The following is an 18425-nucleotide window of genomic DNA, read 5'->3' as shown; positions in this document are numbered from 1 at the left end:
TCAAGTTTTATTTCAATGCACTAAAAGTTTTTTAATATGATGTCATTCATTTGATTAACGTTATTATGATTTTTAAAACACTTGAAACTGCACACTTTTAGTATAATGTTAAAATAATTGATAGAATAAATCGAAAAGACTTTGAATTAATTGATTATTTTATTTGATGATACAAAAAAATTTGTCTATGATAACAATATCATTTTCATTTGATTTTATAAAGTTGATTTTCAAAGTATATAAAATATACAACATTTATTTACTATGATTTTTATAAATTGTAAATAATCTATAGAGTTTATGTGAGACTTAGATTTGAAAGAAGCTTCTTCCTAGTGAGTTAATCTTTGGTAGCATTTCCAATAAAATCCAAATATTTGTAAACTCTTGTGTAAGTGTCAGGATATCCTAAGCCACATGAAATAGAAAATGAAACGATTCCTACCACTTGGTCATTATAAACTAAAGGACTGCCGCTATCACCCTTGGATGAAAAAAAAAACTTGTTTAGATAGTTTCAAACAGGTTAAGAGACAGTAAACTTACATTGCAGAATCCAGTTTGTCGTCCATTGAAACCACACATCTGGGTTTCTAAAATTCTCGTATCTCTCTCATTACATTCATTGTTAGTAAGAATATTGACTTTTGTTTTTTTCAAACTTTCTGATTCTTCACCATTCTGTAATGTTACTCCCCATCCACATAAATCAGCAGAAACATTTCCAGGAGTATCTTCAGTTGGTAGAGCTATAGGTTTTTGCAAATTGCTTTCAACTATTTCATTTTCCAACTGTCAGTCAATAAGTTTAAATTGATATAAATAAATACAAATAAAATATAAATTATTTAATAAATTTCAATTTTCTTTTTACCGTAACAATAGCGATATCATGACGCCATCTGCTTGTAGATCCACGTTCAAAGTCATTGTGAGGAGTGACTTTTTTCACTTGTTGAACTTGACCAATGGCTCGGTTTGTCGATGCTCCAGTAATGATAACTAACTCTTCGGTATAAGGAGGATCAACTCTTCCAATGAAGCAATGAGCAGCTGTCAAGACATGTCGACGACTGATAAGAGCACCTCCACAGACGTGTATATTCCATCTTCTCAAAGAAACTATGTAGGGGAATTCTCCCGGAAAAGCATCGGAACCACGAAGAATTCTAGATGGCGGTTTTGCGTTAGCTGTTGTTAATAGATACCGAAATTGAAGAAGTTTATGATTATGCTTCAAAAAGGAACAATAAATAGTAATTACCTGTACTGAAAATAGTGAGAATTCCAAGAATAACAATGTTGATAGTGAGGAACACTGACGAAGCCATTTGGACGATTTTGAAATGTTTACTGCATGAATTATGTATAAAGTATGTTATTTTATATAGAAAAAATTTCTGCTCAATTAATTTAATGAAGTTTTTTTTTTATTAATTGTCAATGTATTCAGCTGATAACATTTACGCAATAAAATAATTTTTTTTAAATCATTTCAAGAATAATTAATTGTAAGGTATGCATGATAAATGGTTATTGGATTGTTATTAATTTAGTAAACGAAGTAATTTATTAGGTTAAGCACAATAGATGACACATCGATTCTTGATATGTCAGGTAAGGGAATTGACACAAGCTTATTATATGGTATAGCGATAACCACCTTTTGCAGCAATTGAAATGGTTTAATCTTGTGCACGCACGTACGATGCCAGTAGCTATGGGTAATGCGTGGTCAGCCTGACATACCAATACCTCTTGTAAGATTGGTATGAGGGGAAAGTTATAGTGGAGCTGCAAAAAAATAAAACAGTGTCAATAAACTATTGTAAACATTAATAATAATATTTTTTTATCACAAATATTGATTAATGATGCATTGATTTTGTCATTGAAATCCCACAATGTTATTGAATAATTTAAATAAATTATTTTATCAACTCAGTAAAATTATAAATGATTTGGAAAAATGTTTTTTTTATTAAAATTTATACCAAATGATTCACTGTTAAGTAGTTGCATAAAAGACTCAATGGATGAAATATTCATTAAATTAATTAAATCATTGAGACTGGTAAAATATTTCATTGACACCAGTAATTTTTTCTCACAATCAGTATTGATGATAATCTGAGTAAATATAAAAGATTTCTTAGAATATCAATAAAATTTTTTACGCATTTATATTAAATCTAAAACTTTTTTCGTACAAATATGATGAAAGAACTAAACATCTGATGAAAAATATAAAAGAATTGATCATTCCTGGCGCACTTAGCATGCCTTTCTACTGTTGTATAGGTTTTGAAATAATATGAAAAACTGCTGTAAAATAAAAAAATAGACTACCTTGAAATGAATCAGTGACTTTTCACTGGTTATTAACTCTAAATAAGTGAATAATGTAACCAGTGATATACTCGGTACTGGCAGTCAATGAATAGTCATTGATTTGCAATTATTTTCATTGATTCATTGAAGAGGATAAAAATGAGTAAATAATAACTAATAGCAATATCTAAGTATCCTATCAAAATCAAGACTCGATCAGAACTTAAGTATCTCCTTCGAATCCTTTATGATTTTGAATACAACGTGCTATCTCAGCAAGATTGAAATTACAAGTTACAATGTGGCGCCATGTCATGATGTGTTAAATTACACCTTATGTTCTTGGCACGTAAATGACTTAAAAATTTTCTACTTTCCATTTGACTGATGATTTTCCCAGTTCTCAATATAATTATACTACTATTTTGTAATGAAGATTCATTGCATTTAGATAAGATTAACTAATTCGTCTGGCAGACTTCTTTGTGAGAGTCGGCGAAATAATGTTAGGCCCAATTTCAAGGCATTCAGAGGTTACCTACTTCGGGGATGTTGTATTACTTAGATCTGAACACCATACTACTCTCACAGATGCTCGTTTATACAGTAATAACAAGGCACGATGGCTAGATCTATCTGTTTGGCGTCGTGTGCCTTACGGCTTACCCCACATTCTCGCCGCGTATATATTTATGCTCTCGATTTAATATCGTGACTTACCTTCATTAACTTTACGTCTTTCATTTGGTTCTTTCTGTCTTTGTTAGTTCTTGGAGAATGCTGTGCGCAAGACGAGTCAATTTTTCTTTTATAGTTTTCAGCTTGAATTCAGTCACGACAATTCTTAGGGCCTCTTTGAGTGCAAACTTTAATGGCATAAAATGAAGGTGAGATAGTGGTAATGTACATGGAGGCATGGGTACAAGGTATATAAAAGTATGATATGCTTCAACATAAGAACCATTGGAGCCGATCGTGCGACCGGACATACCGGTCTCAGAAAATTGAAAAATAATTCGAGCGAAGACACGAGAAAGAGCCATATTTTTCGTACTACTGGTGCGGCTTCGTACCGACTCCTGGGCAATTCACATTTCTTGTGAGTACCTTGTCAATCTGTGGTTTGCTGAGGAAGCAAGAACATGTAAAAGAAAGAGAGAGAATGAAGGCTTTGCACGCACCCGAACCCATACCTCAGCTGCCTCATTAATAAGTACACAACCTCGATGAATCGTACTTGCTGTATCTCATACTTCTCCATCTCATCATCATTTTCGCTTCACTTTTTTGGACTCTTATAAAGGTAGACATACCTTTAAATTAGATAAATAAAAAATCACATTACCTTTTTCATCATATAGAAAAAAACCGTCAAGATCATATCTTTAATGTGTAATGAAGACATTCTAGGAATTAAATCAAAATCAATGATTTTTCTAGTTTTTTTTGTATATTCGGGTGTATTGAGATTATTTCTAATGGATTGAAAGTCGTGAAGAATCAGAAAGTGGTATGTAGACAACGTTCAAAGGATAAGAAGTGCCTTCTTCCTTCGATGGAAAAGCATACCAGTACCGCTATCGCCCTCTGACCTCACTGTTGAAAAGAGTAAACGAGCTTCAAGCTCTCTCTTCATCCTGATACTAAGATACTCATCATTTTTTCCATCTACAGCTTCCTGGTATTGTTTCTGATTTTAGATCATCAAAAATATCTTCCAGTAGATTCTTGCTTTCCCAACAATCACCATCACTAATTTTAACATTTTCTCTATTTATTATTACTACATGTATTTCTCAGTTCCACCTCTATTACTTAAGCCAATTTAGTTACAGTAATAACTTCGAATGAACATCTTTCCGATTGACTTTCAAGCCATTAAATAAAAACTATTGTGCAGTGGCAAATTTTACTCAAACTGCTAGTAGAAGAAAATTATACGAATGGATTCTTAAGAACCTCGTTCATGGATGTACAGACAGTAAACATTGAATAACACGATATACGAGTATACATTTCGTGCTACGACAACACGGTGTGGAAGGAATAATGTCGTGGGATATAGCTCGGTGCACGATAAAGGTTTCTCTTCTATTATCGGTTGGATGACAGAGAAAATATTTCATAATGGAACGAATTATTTGGGTTGGGATCAATCCTAAAAAAGGTATAAAAACCTAATTAAATTAATTAAGTATAAAAAAGTTGATTGACTTAATTCTTTATTCGAAAATCAAATTCGTTTTCATGTACTTGACACAAAAAATTTTGGATACCTGTTAAATGATATTATAAGTTTAACGTAATCAACTAATTATCAATGATAAGTTATTGATTCGAGTATGCATTTAAAATAAATAAAATGGTTCCTATCACACAAATAAAACGTTATCAAATTTTGTTTAATGAATATAAATAATTAAATATTCATTCACAGTGGGTATTTTTTTATTTATCTTTTTAAAATATGTATAGATTAATTGTTATATCGTTATTCTACATGTAGGTTATCAAGTGATCAATAAGTTTGATATTTAGTCGAATGCTACATGTTGTTAATATTTATTAAAAATTTTTGCCTGTTTTAATATCTCTGAATGTTAAAATATATTTATCCTAAAAAAAATACAATTGAGATGCATTTTGTTTTTCCTCTAAAAAAGTAATCTTAAAAAATGATTTTACTTAAATTTTTGTAGCGTAAACTGCATTAAAAATTGAAACAAAATTTATTGAAATAAAAAAAAACATAAAGAATCAGATCAATTAAAATTAATATTTTATAAAATGTGTTTACATAGAAATTAGCAATGGTATACGTTTTACTTGTTTCATTTATCAATACAAACCTTGCATGCAATTGATACTGTGATTATCTCAAGATATCAACTTTGTTCTGCACATTTAAGTTTTAATTTTTCTACTGTTTCTATATAGATAAAGAAATCATATTCACAACATAGTGGACATATTAAAGAATTTATACTACGCGTTGACTATTTTTGTCTTTGCCTTAGAAGACATTTTTATCCACCGTTTCAAATGTCTTACTATACTTATTCCAGTATACTTCTCTTCCTAGTTACACAACAAACTATCCATTATTATTATCATTCAATAAATTATATTATGAACGTATAAGAATTGAATTGGTATTATTATGAATTTTTTTCCGAGCATGGTATCTAGGTAAAAAAATATAAATAAGTTTTCGAGATAATCGTCATCTGATCATGCGTTAGTGACTACTGTGGCTTTGTCTGTTGGCGAGGCCATTCAAGAAGGATCGATTCGTTTTAATCGCTAATCACCAATTAACCGAGCGTCTGGCGTCCGAAACCCCCAGAAGCATTTTAACGAGCCGCCGTGTCGCTTAGCTGGAATTTAACTTCGGCTGGCTTCTCCAGTGTGGTGTGTCCTCGGTTTCCTAGCTCGCCGTTACGTCTGTCTATGTGGCCACGGCTTGTTCACCAAGCGCGTATTCTCATGTTTGATTGTGTTCGCTGAGTTTCGAGGCCTCGCCTGTCTGTGTCCGAATGACCGCACCAATTAGTGCATACTTGAGCACGTTGTCAAGACGACCACGATGAAGAGAAAGAAAGAGAGAGAAAAAGAAAAATACCGATGGCAAGTTTTAGGTTCCTACTTTAAAGTCCCCATATGAAACTACTCTTCAAGGTGACTCTTACTCTGACATTATAATTCTTGAATTAACGCACGATTTTGTTCTCCAAAGACACAGTCAGAAATATTGAGAATATAAGAGAAAAAGGTGTCTACTCTGAGAATCTTTATAGCATAACGGAGAAACATGTATTCTACAGGTATAGTGATATGTATACCAACTCATTGATGTGTCTTATAACGTGGATCATGCGGTGAGAGTTCGAACCTTCTCTCGTAACCTGCTGTCGTGCGAGAAAGAAGAAAACCCTCGCGCGATGTATGTCGGTTTGATAGGATCTACATACTCAGCTTATTTTCGTGAGACGTTGACTGTATTGGAGCAAGACAAAAAGAGAAAGGATGTAGGGATGTTTAAGGATGGATCATTGTGATGATCTCAATACCGGTGATATATAAGAAAATACTTTTAATGTTAGACTCATCAACTATATATGGCGTAAGATTTCCAACATGACATCAAACAGCCTAAAAATTTAAAAAATTAGAAAGTCTCGAAATGAACATCCGATTAAATTCATAATAAATATTTACTTTCAATCTCAAAGATAAAATGTGTTGAAAGCAAAATCAAATTATATTCATTTCACAATAATCTAAATGAAATTTTATATATACAATAATTTGTCTTTTGTTATTTAGTCATTTAATTTTAAATTGATATGTAATGACTATTAGTAAAATTTAATTGATCAACTAAATTTGTTCTTCTGAAGATCATTCATTATTAATTATGACTTGTTTTGGTAGTCAAGAAGAATTACTTTACCTTTTTGAAATACTAATTCAAGACTTGGAACTGACTCAAGATAAAATTCATGAATCAGGAGGTGCTCCTCTGCTGTTGAAAATCAAATTTCTTTCATTACCAATATTTACTATTACCCAAATGGATTTCGACCCAACTAATTTGATTTTTAATGCAGAACATAAAACAGGAAAGATTTCGTATTTAACAGGTAAATCATGTTTATTCAGCAAGAAACCGCAAGATCTTGTTAAAGAAATGCAAAAAACACCTCTTAAAATTGGTATATTCTGTCTGAAAGATACATATCCTATTGCTGAAGTAACATTGCCATTTACTGGTTGTGTATGTGATCAAATAACGATGGCCACGAATGATTTTGATCATTTGCCGAAACCTTATGTTCTTCAAGGTACATTTGGACTTTTAGATCCAGGAGGAAATCCATCTGGTAATCTTAATCTTGTTATAAAGATCGGTTGTCAAGGAAAATACGTTACTACACATTATCAGATGGAAGAGAACTCATTTGTCTTTAAGAATGATAGAGAAGAGGGTCGGTACTTGGTGCAACGTGTGATACCACCTAGTCAAACTACAGAAGAGAAACAAAAAGCTGATAGTGGAATTTCTGAAATTCATATAGAACCCACAGAGTCACCTGAAGAAGAAAATCCACGTCGTAGATCTTCAAAGAAACATAACAAAAAGAAAAAAGACAAGTTAATTCAAAGAAAAAGGTGAAGAAGTCTACAAATAAAAACACATCATTGCGCCTCATCAAGCCAAGTTAGAAAGTTGAAATGTTCCTGAATTGAACAGTCGATGTTGTAGAAATCTGTTGCCATGACAATTTAATCTTGTACGAAATTCAAGTTTTACAATCTGTCAACAAGGATAAAAATTTATTGTCAAATGAAGTATTAATATTCGATTTGTATTTTAAAAATGTATTTTTTGAAAAATAAATTATGAGTGAAGAATCATTTAAATTAAATAAATAGTTTCTCTGAACGAAATATTAAATTCACGAATTTAAATTATCCGAAGTTGGCATGAATAATTTTGAATTCGAAAGGTTAACTGCTGCTGAAAAACTTAATAATAGTAAATATAGAAGTCTCATTTATCGTACTTATCCAAATGAACCCACATGCGGGTGCAAATCTGCAATAACGGAACAATCTACTAATACACAAGATATTGATAATCACAAATCTAACAAAAACTTCCTTGTTTGTCCTGGTGGCTGTAAGAAATCATGCTGTTCAAGAACGATGCATTCCCGTATTACTAAGAACCAAGACAATGGTAACTATGACAAGGTACTACGTATTATATCGACCTATTGTGTAGAAAATCAGCCAAGTAATAAGGTTTACAATCGTATGTACTGTCTAGACGAGAGAATGAGAGGTGGTGGAGGTGTTGAAGAAGAAAATTGCAAATGTAACAACTGGAGAATAACTGAATGTTTCAAGAATGTTGAGGATGCACGACAACGAGGTGAAAGATTTAAAGATACTTCTAATGATGATATTAATGATTATCATGAGCTGAGAACTCATTTTTTGTCATCAAAATTTTGCCATCCAATTCAAGTTTCAAAATCAAACAATTACCAATGTTCTCCATTTTCTGATTGTACTTGTCTCAAGAATGAAGAAGCTTTAAAATCTTTAGAGAGTTATAAAGAAATTTGTACAGAAAAAAAATGCATTCCCGCCAAATGTCTTACTCGAAAACTTGAGGAAGCTCAAGAATTTTTTGATTCTTCTGATAAAGCTCTGGATCCACCTGGATTACATGTGATTGATTCATCTAAAAGTCCTCACTGTAGAGCTTTTGAAGAACAAGAAAAGCTCGTAGAAATGTCAAGACGGTTTTCTACGCAATCATCAATCGTAAATCCACAATGTGGTAAGCCTTGCTATCCAGCGATTAAATCAATTTCAACGTCACCGTGGATTAATGCTACACCATTTACAATAGCAGTACCAGGTCGAGATGGAATTGTTCAAGAAGCAATTATACCTGGAGCATATAGAAAGGATAACTACAAAACAGGTGAATGGAGTGGGGAGGATGAAACTGGCCCTTGTAAAGAGTCAATGTGTAGAGCAAGACGTAAAAAAACTGATCGTGAAAGATCATTAACTACAGTTAACACTGAAACTGAATTAAATACAAGCAAAGAGAAGAAATCCAACGATAACAGAAAAAAGAAACAACTTAAATTAAGGCGGAGGAAAAGACAAATGATTTCCAGTTCTCCAAGTGATTTTAGGTCAAAAAATAAACCTAGAAAAATTCGTTATGTTTATTTAAGAGGTGAAAAATATCCAAAATTTATTTACGGTCATAAAAATTGTAATGATCGGCTGGAAAGAGTCCCACCGAACATGGGATGGTTTTGGACGAGATATGAAGTGACTGGAAGAATGAAACCACGAGTTGGGTGGAAGCCTGGTGCTATCTCTCGTCAAATACGTGAGATAATAAAAGATGTTAAAGATGGGCTGATAGAGAAGAAAAGTAAAATGTCATTAATATCATCAACCGATATGCGAGGGAAAAAATTAAAAAGTAAAAGTGCTATATTATTGAAAAAAGGTCACTCAAAAAAATTAGAAGAGAAGGAAGAACACGAACCTCCCGCTACTCTTCATATTCAAAGAAGAGAAGGAGTTTATTATGTAACCATGTATCCAATTAAAAAGAAAGATACTGATATTCCGCAACTTGATGAACCTATAAAACCGTTTCAATTAAAAATTAATACAAAAAAAAATAACAGCTCTGTTGCAACGAGTTCTACTGTTTCTGATATGGAAATAGAATTTCTTCCACCTGCTGCGGTAAATCGATATAGAAGGAAACCCAACGTTGTTCATATTGAAACACAGGTGAAACAACAGGAAATTATAAATGCTTTTAAACCTGCTGAAGATAAGAAGAAGGAAAAGAAAGGCAAAAAAAATAAAAAATTTAAAGTTGAATAATAAATGTGTGATTTCGACGGAAGTTAAACTCAACTTTTATACAGTCTTATTTCGCCCACAATAAAAATTTATTTTGATTAATACATAAACTGCTTGCTAAATCTGAATTAGTGACAATTACCTCAAAGTAGCAATCATCCATTGCTTCATTTTTTTAGTAATTTTATTTTATTTACGTTTAGAGAGTGATTTTTAATTACTAATAAAAATATATTTCTGAAATAAAAAAGAATTATAATAATAGCAATTTATCGGGATACAATGTAGCCTGCTTAGACATCTAACTTCTCATTTGGAATCCTTAGGAACTCAAAGCACAATAATTAAGGCCCCTCAAGGAGAAAAATATAAATACATGAAGGTACAGGAATCTTGGCGCACTAGTTTCAAGCAAATAAATAGATCAAATAAAAGTATATCCTATTAAGGCACCTCGAGCGGAAATATATAGATATATTGAAGCATATGAATCTTTGCGCACTAGTTTTAGGCAAACTATAAATCTGTTTTGATCTAATGTTTTATTTTTATACTCAATTAGATCCCATCAAATATAATATTTAACGACTGAAAAAAAAGTTTGATCCGATCTGATTTAATGTTTCATCTTTATACTAAATCAAATCGAATCAGGTTGGAATTAATTTTTTATAAATTCCGGTCGATAAAATTTGATGCATCAAAAGTTTTGTAATGTTAAAAAATTCTAAAAAATGACAAGAATAATTTTTGAATATTTATCTAACTTTTTTACACTTTCATCTCAATTGAGTTTGGTTGCAGACAAATGTAATTTTTAACCCGAGTAATATGGCGTATACATTTTATGTCATCAACCCTAAGTATCATAAAAGAATTGGTTTGTTTAATGGGAATTATGTCTTGCACTCTGATTTTAGTACATTGATGGAGAGAAATGTTTCCGATTCATCTTTAAATACATTTGAAACAAATCTCAATTGATTATTTGTTTGCAGAAAATATCTTATGCTCCCATATATTTTTTTTTCGTTCACAATTACTGCAACTGTGAAGTTTTTAGTTTTAGTTTCTTTTTGTGTCACATGTAAATTTCATCATATCTAATCAGATTATGTACTATTAAATCTAGTTAAGTCAATAGAATTATTCTATTCAATTAGATTTAATATTTTAGTTAACATAATCAAATCTGAAGAAAAGCACATCATTTTCATTGATAAAAAAAATCAGATCTAATAAAAGTTGATTATTGTTGTAAGGAATGTAATAAGAATAAATAGCCGTAGTTATACAAATAAGTGATTAAAAAATAGTATCTCAAATTTCTTAGGTTAGCATAGTAGTGACCATGCAAGTCTACGATTACAAGGGTGCAGGATCGAGTCTACTTAATAAGTTTCATTACTTTACCTCAAAAGTTTTTTTCGGCATTACAACTACATTATTTAATTATAATATCTAAATTTAAAATAATTTTTAGTTTAATTAATAGACATTTTCCGCTGGAACTAGTTTTAGTTATATTTAATAAGATCTGTTCTGAGCAAGCCGAATCTATTTAATTTAGCCAATTTTGGAATTTAATACTATCTAATGTTTTCGATCTGATTAAATCTAATTAGAAATTACACAAAAAAAAATGTTACTCAGTAATTAATCTTAATCATGAGCAGTTTATTAATTAAAAAAAAAACTGTATTTTTATAAAGTGTAAAACCAGTGAGATTTTGGTAATCAATTAAAGAAACGCATTAATTTATACAAACTCAAAAAAGAACAATTCAATTAAATCAAAAATAATTACTCAACAATAATGATATTCAACTGAATTTACCTTAATTTATTTACTTATTTACTTATTTGCCTTAATCGCAAAAGAAACTTTGATATTCAAAATAAATTTCAATGTCAACGATAATAATAATGAATCGCTCTGCAATTAATGAAGATTAGACGATCATTCGCGAGAACGTTCTCGACGCCTTTTATTTTTCAAAACAAAGTAAATTCCTCCAAGAGGAAAAAGGACAGATGGTCCGCAACGCATGTACTAGTACCAGGCTATACTCATTCTCTCTCTCTCGCACTCACACGCACTAGGGAATATAGCAAAAGGAAAGAGATAGAAGAAAGTATGAAGATATTCAGGCTTACTGAAGCTCCTCTTCTTCTAGATAACCCAGCCCTCTGGTCCACCGGGGCTTGCATACTCGTCGAGACATCCAAAAAATGTGCAGGAACAACAATTGAACTTCCTGGTTCCACCACTAGACACTCCAACCAACGATAATACAATGTTCTCCTTGCAACGTCTAGTGCCCCCCCCCCACGCAGGATTCACCTGTGCCTATCTAGCATGCGCTCTAAAGCTCTATGTTCCCCACATGGTTTTTACCTGAGCTGCCTTTGCGTAAATCCTTTTCCTGGCGTCTCTATTTTTTTCATTATTGATTTTTTTCTTCTCTTCACCTGCTTACTTTCCTTTTCTTCTGTGTTCCTGTTACTTCTATTCCTTTGCTTCAACCGCTTGTTATTAAAGTATTTATTAATAAAAACAAAAAAAAATATTTAGATTCAGGTTATAACATTGATATATAACTTTCATATTGATAAATTAATTTCATGGTTTTCACCTAGTTGGTCATGTACAACAGGTGACCTACCACGGAGTTTGTTACATTTTGGCGCCCTAGACGTGTGGAAATCTGTTAAACCGGTTTCTTTTTCGTTTTCTTTTGTCCTTTCTTTTCTGGCTGTGAATGAACATCGCTGGTTGTTAAAAAATTGATAATAGAATATTCTTTTACTATCTAATCTCTCTAGAAATTTCGAGAACTAAGATTTCAAATTGAATACTTTCTTTTGAATTATTTACTTAAAAACCTTGATAAAAGAAAAATCAACAACCAGGGCACTTGTTCATATATAGAAAATTCTTATCAAGCTTCCCACGGAAATTGAAATATATTGATATTCATAAATAATTAAAGCGTTCGGTAGGAAATTCGAAAATAAAATAATTAAATAAATAATTCGGTTATTCCCTGTAAACTCATGAATTAATTGGATTTATGGTAAATTAAAACTCGCACATACAGCTCCCCAAGCGAAAAATCATACATAGACGTGACCGTAGCTACTCAGGGACTGTCACAGTCCCTTAGCAAATAGTCAGTCGAAAAAGAGTAGGTTCAGGGATCAGACCATATGGCCATCGGAATACAGCTTGGTCCAAGTGGAGTGCAGGGTGAAACTTACACAGAGGCAACTCGACGGTTTAATGTCAAAGCAGCTGATTGAGAAGCCTTTGGTAAGTTGATGTCCGAGCTAGAGAGCACACTTTTTGCTGGACTCTCCGATGAACATTGATGGATTCACTTACACTCTCGGAAATGGGTCAAGAGATCTTTGCGAAAAATCCATGCCGCGTCGGAAAGCCCCGAGGGAAGCGAATCCCTAGTGGAACACCCACTTGTCCCGATTAAAGCGTAGTGTATATAGATTGCGCCATAGATACCAGCGCATTAAAAAGCTTGGTGCAGATACCCACCAAATCACGACAGCGAGACTTCGATACCGCCAGCAGGTAAGAAGGTACTCCCAAGCGATAAAAAAGGCGACAACAAAGAGCTGGAAAAGTTATGAATGCACTTCGTACTGAAGAGGTTAATAGAACCCTAAACTTTCAAAAAACAGCGGAGCGACTGCTGGCAGTACACGTGGTCAATGACCATCCAGAAGTGGATACAGATGAACAGAGCAAGATAAAGATAAACGCTCTCAACTTACCTAACACAGATGATGCAAAACCATTCAACAAAGAAGAACTCAAATAAGTCGTCCAAATGCTCAAGAACGGAAAAGCTCCAGGACTAGACCTGCTGGAAGTGAAGGTTGTTAAACGTGCAATCGCATACCTCCCAGAAAGATTTCTGGCACTATTCAACGAATGCTTGTCTCAATGTGTCTCTCCTCGGGCTTGGAAGGAGGGAACAATTCGTATGCTCCTAAAGAGTCCCGACAAGGATGTAGCGGACCCTAAATCATACTGCCCTATATGTCTTTTATCAGTACTAGGCAAAATCTTTGAAAGACTTATAAAAATTCGTCTTTCAACTAGCGTCTTCAAACAAGGAAACATTTCAGACCACCAATATGGATCTATGGAAGGGCGATCAACGGTAGATGCGTTACTGGCGGTGCGAAGAGCGGTACAAGAGTCCACGGAACGTAACGTAGTTGCATTGCACTTCGATATTTCAAGCGCGTTTGATAATGTATAGTGGCCCTTAGTCCTCGAGGGACTAAAGTCACGAAACTGTCCTAAAAATATCTCAAAGTAATTCAAAATTACTTTACAGATCGTACAGTTAGCTTATCATGAGGAACTGGCTCAGTTACAAAAGTGGCCACGCGTGGATGCCCTCAGGGATCTGTGCTGGAAACTATGCTCGATGATCTATTAAAAACACTTGATCAATTCGAATATGGGAAACGCTATGCAGCGTACGCGAACGATTTAATTGTCATTATAGATGGTAATTCTAGAGAAACCCTTGAAGCCAAAGAACAGGCAGTCGTTGACACAATACTCACTTGGTGCAAGAATACCAAGCTCGGGTTATCAAAAACCAAAACAGAGGCAATCGCCATAAAGCGAGAAATAGAACTTAGGGGCAAGAGAAATTACAGGGATAAAAACAATCTCAACTACCGAGAATATAAACCACACCTCAGAAGAAAGAAAGACAGGCACGAATGTAAACCGCTGAAGATCATTATAGAGGGTAACAAAATTAAGTACCCAGAGGTAGTTAGGTACGTGAGGGTCTGGTTCTGCAAAGAGCTTAACATATCTACTCATATTCACAAACGACGGACGCAAGCGGAAAATTTATTCCGTAAAATGAGACTGCGTTGAAGACTCAATTACCACACTTGTCTAAAAATTGGCTGGCGCTTGCGGCGGCGCAGCGGGGTGTCTTGAGAGTTGTTGCGCACGCTCGTGCATCCACCCCGAGGGACGGCCTCTGCGTGGCGGTAGGCGTCCCGCCTATCCGCCTAGCGATCGGTGATCTCAATACGTGATATACACTTCGTACCGGCGAAGCAGTTACGTACAACAATGTCAAAATTTCTCTAAATGACAATACGTCAGAAGAATCGTCGACGCCGATGATGAACCTCAGGTTACAAACACTCAAAATATGGCAGGCAGAATAGGATACGTCCGAAACGGGTCGCAAAACATACCAATTCTTCCCAAACATAACAGATTGACTTGATAATAATTGGATACGCCTGAACAACCTTATGACATCAATATATACAGGACATGGCATATTTCATGCACATTTAGGGAGATGACGACACAGTGGACTACTTCCTGCTGCACTGTTCCGCATATAGAGACAAACATAATGATCTCATATCGGACATACGTTTGGAAACAAACGTAGACTTCAGCCCAACATGGCCTCAAATAGCGTCAAAATTGATTGGTCAATTTTTTAAAATTTTAAGACATTCAAAGTTTACACAAATAATTTTTTTTGTTTACTGCATTATTTAAAGTTTCATAGTGAGTATTATCTACAAAATATTTACTTAGTCATTTTCAATGACACTAATGCTCCTGTTTTTATTCTAATATTTGTATAATAAAGAAATTCCAAATTTTTGCTTTTCAGTTCTCACTAAAGTCGTAAAGAGAATTGCATAATCTCATTTTTAACTTCAGAAATTGATTTAACTACAGTGAATGACTCTGGATATTGTTCAAGTTTCCACATTCTTAAAACAACAGACTCTATTGGGATGTTATGCAATGAATCTTTAATTTTTCAATATTTACCTTCAATTTTAATTCAATTATTACAATGGTAAATTTTTGAAATTTAAAATACTTTATCATTTTTTAAAACAACAACATTATTTGGTTTTTTCAATTCTAGTGAATGTACTTTAAATTCCAATTTATGAATTTTATCTTGATTTTTCTTTAAAATATTTATGCTATTTATTAAAGCTGGTGGAGATTTAATTAAAGATTGTTCATATAATCTCCGAGACAACTTAGCTAAGGTATGCGTTGGTGAACGAAGAAACCTTTTTAATTTTCCTAACAAATTTTCAAACGGAAAAGCAGCAATTTTACTGAAACTGCAATTCATATTGAGAACATCACTAACAAGTGGATTGAATTATGAATATTCAATGTCAAAAACGAAGCTCCATATAGATTTCTTGTAAATAGTACAAAAATTCTTAAACGCTTGTTTGAAATATCTGTAGACATTGAAGCAGTTGTTAGGGATCGTAGAAGTCTTAAAGCCACGTGAAATAATAAAAAATGTACATAAATTGTTTCGTCACAAATTTCTTTTAAAACAATTGGCCCAACGTATAATAAAAAAAATTTAAGCTCAGTAGCTTTCCACTTTGAAACATCATCTTAACTTCTCAATCTTCTTCCAAAATCTGCGGTCATTTGTGGTGTTAAAGATTCCAATCTGCGAGATCTTTCTTTTTCATTGTTCTGGCTGGACTTCCGATTAAATTTCCTAAAGCACCAATACTCGATTAATCTTGCTATTCCACCAAGAAATCCTAAATGCATGAAATCCAGAACAAAGGATGATATCATGTTTATCGATGGATTAATTAGCAACATTGGTGAAGCTGTAGTATGATGATCAGGATCTGTAAAATTTCGAAACGTCTCATCTGATCTAACATTATCGTTGATAGTTAAAAAAGTCATCGTATTATCTGTAGTTACACCGTTGATAATACATCGCTCACACGCGTTAATACTTTTATGACTTTTAGTACACTTTATAAATGCCCGAGCTGGTGTGTCACAAATGAAACACATTACTAAAATATTATATTTATTCTCTTTTATCATCATACTATTTGATAATAAATCATTAACTTCAACAATGAATTCATGTAGATATTCATAAACGTATCTTGGTTTACTTCTCCCAGAAAATAATGAAATTACGAAAGGTTGATATTTCACTAAATGTAAGTGTATTTTACAGGTAATCGGCCAAATGTATCGAAAACTTGACTTCGATAATGACAGACCATCACAATAGAATTGTAGGTTAATTATGCTTTTTTGATGTGCATTGATATTCACACATAAACATAGACCTGTTTTTATACCAAAATATACATATTCTCCAAAATAACTGTTTTTAAAGCTGTCTTCCATTGGAATAATTTAATATTGAGTTTGAGTAGTTTCTAAAAATGTTTTCGATGACAATAGTAACATTGGTAGTAATCTTGATTTTAGAATACTAAGAAGACTATTCAAATGAATGTGAGGAACTCTTGATTGTATTGCCCATCTTCGTAGCAAAATAATTTTCCGTCCAAATCCATAACCTTCACTCTTATCTTCTGTTTGAACTTCATTGTTATTAAAAAAGTTGTCACTAATACTGTGTAAAATACCATTCGCTTCATTGTGATTTTGTGAAAAGAAACTATCACTCATCTCTATTCCATCACTTTCAGCAAATCCATTAATATCATCTGAAATGCGATCATGTTCTTGAGCATGTATTTCCAGTTCTTTACGGAATCTTTTCGTTGCTCGTCATTTTCGCATTCGTAAAAAGTTTCTTTTTCTTGACGTGTCCATTCTGTTGATTTGTTGAATTAGATTTTATTATTTTTAACTAAAAACCACAATTGTTATAAATTATTTCCATTATAAAAAATAATAGATCATACATCACCAGTATAGGTATAATCCATACATTTTTAGGACCTGACCGACAATGATAGCCAGCGCCAATTTTGCGCAGCGACATTAAAACGAATTTGCAATAGTGGCGGTTGTGAGAGTTCAGGCGCCAAATTCAAAGATACTTGCACCAATCCTTTAGCGACAAGCAAGCATACCTTCTGGCGTATCCGGTCGGGGGCACCCGAAACACAACCGAATATAGCCGAATGCATACAAAAAATCCTGAATGTATAAATAGCCCTATTTAAAATCAGCTGTCAGTATAAATAACTTACTCTTTTTGTGAATTCAAATTTATTTATATCAAAAAAAAGTTAATTCATTAAATGGACTTGGTAATGGAATTATTGTTATCATTATTATCATCTCAAGATGAAGATAATTTGTAAATTATTCCGTTCAGGTATATTCGGTTCTGCTCTAAGCGCCTTCGAGCAGAAACTGAATACGCTATTTGTCATACATTGCAAATTCAAAAGTGTTAATTCTATAGACACTCTTAAATCTGAACTATAATGTGTTTATGCTAGAAATATCGGTACGATTCGCGACATAACTCGAGAAATCTATTTTTGATTGTTTGTAACGAATAGCTACTGTTATTAACAATTTTTAATCTATTTTTTAACAATAAGGAGAAATTATTTTTGTTTATTTAACCTTGCGTTTGGCTAGAATAGGCGTCACTTTGCTAGCTCGCGGCTAGCTAGTTTCCCTGGCCAGTCGCTGGCTAATTCAAGCTTGTGCTAGATATATTTCTACCTGGGTATTCTCTTATAATTTTATAACGATCAGTGAATAATCAAAAAATAATCAGTTTTTTCAAGACTTTAACTGTAGTCATAAGTTATTTTTATACTTATCTTCTGATGGAATTTATGTAATTTTACTTGTAATTTTTGACCTTTGA

The 18425-nt window shown here is 33.0% G+C and overlaps 3 protein-coding genes across 6 annotated transcripts in view; 2 read left to right on the top strand and 1 right to left on the bottom strand.

Annotated features, from left to right (window-relative positions):
- Nucleotides 1–217: 217 nt before the first annotated feature.
- Nucleotides 218–18425, bottom strand: part of LOC118064500 (chymotrypsin-2-like) — a 57270-nt gene continuing 39062 nt past the window's right edge. For all 3 annotated transcript variants that reach the window (XM_035079144.1, XM_035079145.1, XM_035079143.1), the window contains 5 exons: nt 1664–1794; nt 1265–1353; nt 875–1191; nt 547–792; nt 218–484 (listed from right to left, as the gene is read on the bottom strand). In XM_035079144.1, the coding sequence (XP_034935035.1) occupies nt 341–484; nt 547–792; nt 875–1191; nt 1265–1353; nt 1664–1794 (927 nt within the window). In that variant the 3' untranslated portion in view covers nt 218–340. The remainder of the gene's footprint in view (nt 485–546; nt 793–874; nt 1192–1264; nt 1354–1663; nt 1795–18425) is intronic.
- LOC118064501 (uncharacterized) lies at nt 6749–7521 on the top strand. Its single transcript, XM_035079146.1, has one exon. It carries the CDS (start codon nt 6749–6751, stop codon nt 7505–7507), a length of 759 nt encoding a protein of 252 aa, XP_034935037.1. The 3' UTR covers nt 7508–7521.
- On the top strand, nt 7746–9814 carry LOC118064499 (uncharacterized). Of its 2 annotated transcripts, none has more exons than XM_035079142.1 (2): nt 7746–8074; nt 8165–9814. In XM_035079142.1, the coding sequence occupies exons 1-2, from the start codon at nt 7819–7821 to the stop codon at nt 9763–9765; spliced, it is 1857 nt and encodes a 618-aa protein (XP_034935033.1). In that variant the 5' UTR covers nt 7746–7818; the 3' UTR covers nt 9766–9814. The 2 variants fall into 2 exon arrangements, with proteins under 2 accessions (XP_034935033.1, XP_034935032.1); XM_035079141.1 differs by having other exon boundaries at nt 7746–8683; nt 8759–9814.

Source organism: Chelonus insularis, unplaced genomic scaffold, assembly GCF_013357705.1.
Source record: "Chelonus insularis isolate UGA/USDA-ARS -01 unplaced genomic scaffold, ASM1335770v1 contig_21_pilon, whole genome shotgun sequence".
In the NCBI taxonomy this organism is placed as follows: domain Eukaryota; kingdom Metazoa; phylum Arthropoda; class Insecta; order Hymenoptera; family Braconidae; genus Chelonus; species Chelonus insularis.
This window is presented reverse-complemented; position numbering and strand designations above follow the sequence as displayed.

Bases quoted from the DNA above. Each gene is read 5' to 3' on its own strand.
- LOC118064501 (XM_035079146.1), top strand. From the start codon at position 6,749: ATGACTTGTTTTGGTAGTCAAGAAGAATTACTTTACCTTTTTGAAATA.
- LOC118064499 (XM_035079141.1), top strand. From the start codon at position 7,819: ATGAATAATTTTGAATTCGAAAGGTTAACTGCTGCTGAAAAACTTAAT. The intron at 8,684-8,758 runs GTAAGCCTTGCT...TTACAATAGCAG, and splicing joins AATCGTAAATCCACAATGTG to TACCAGGTCGAGATGGAATT.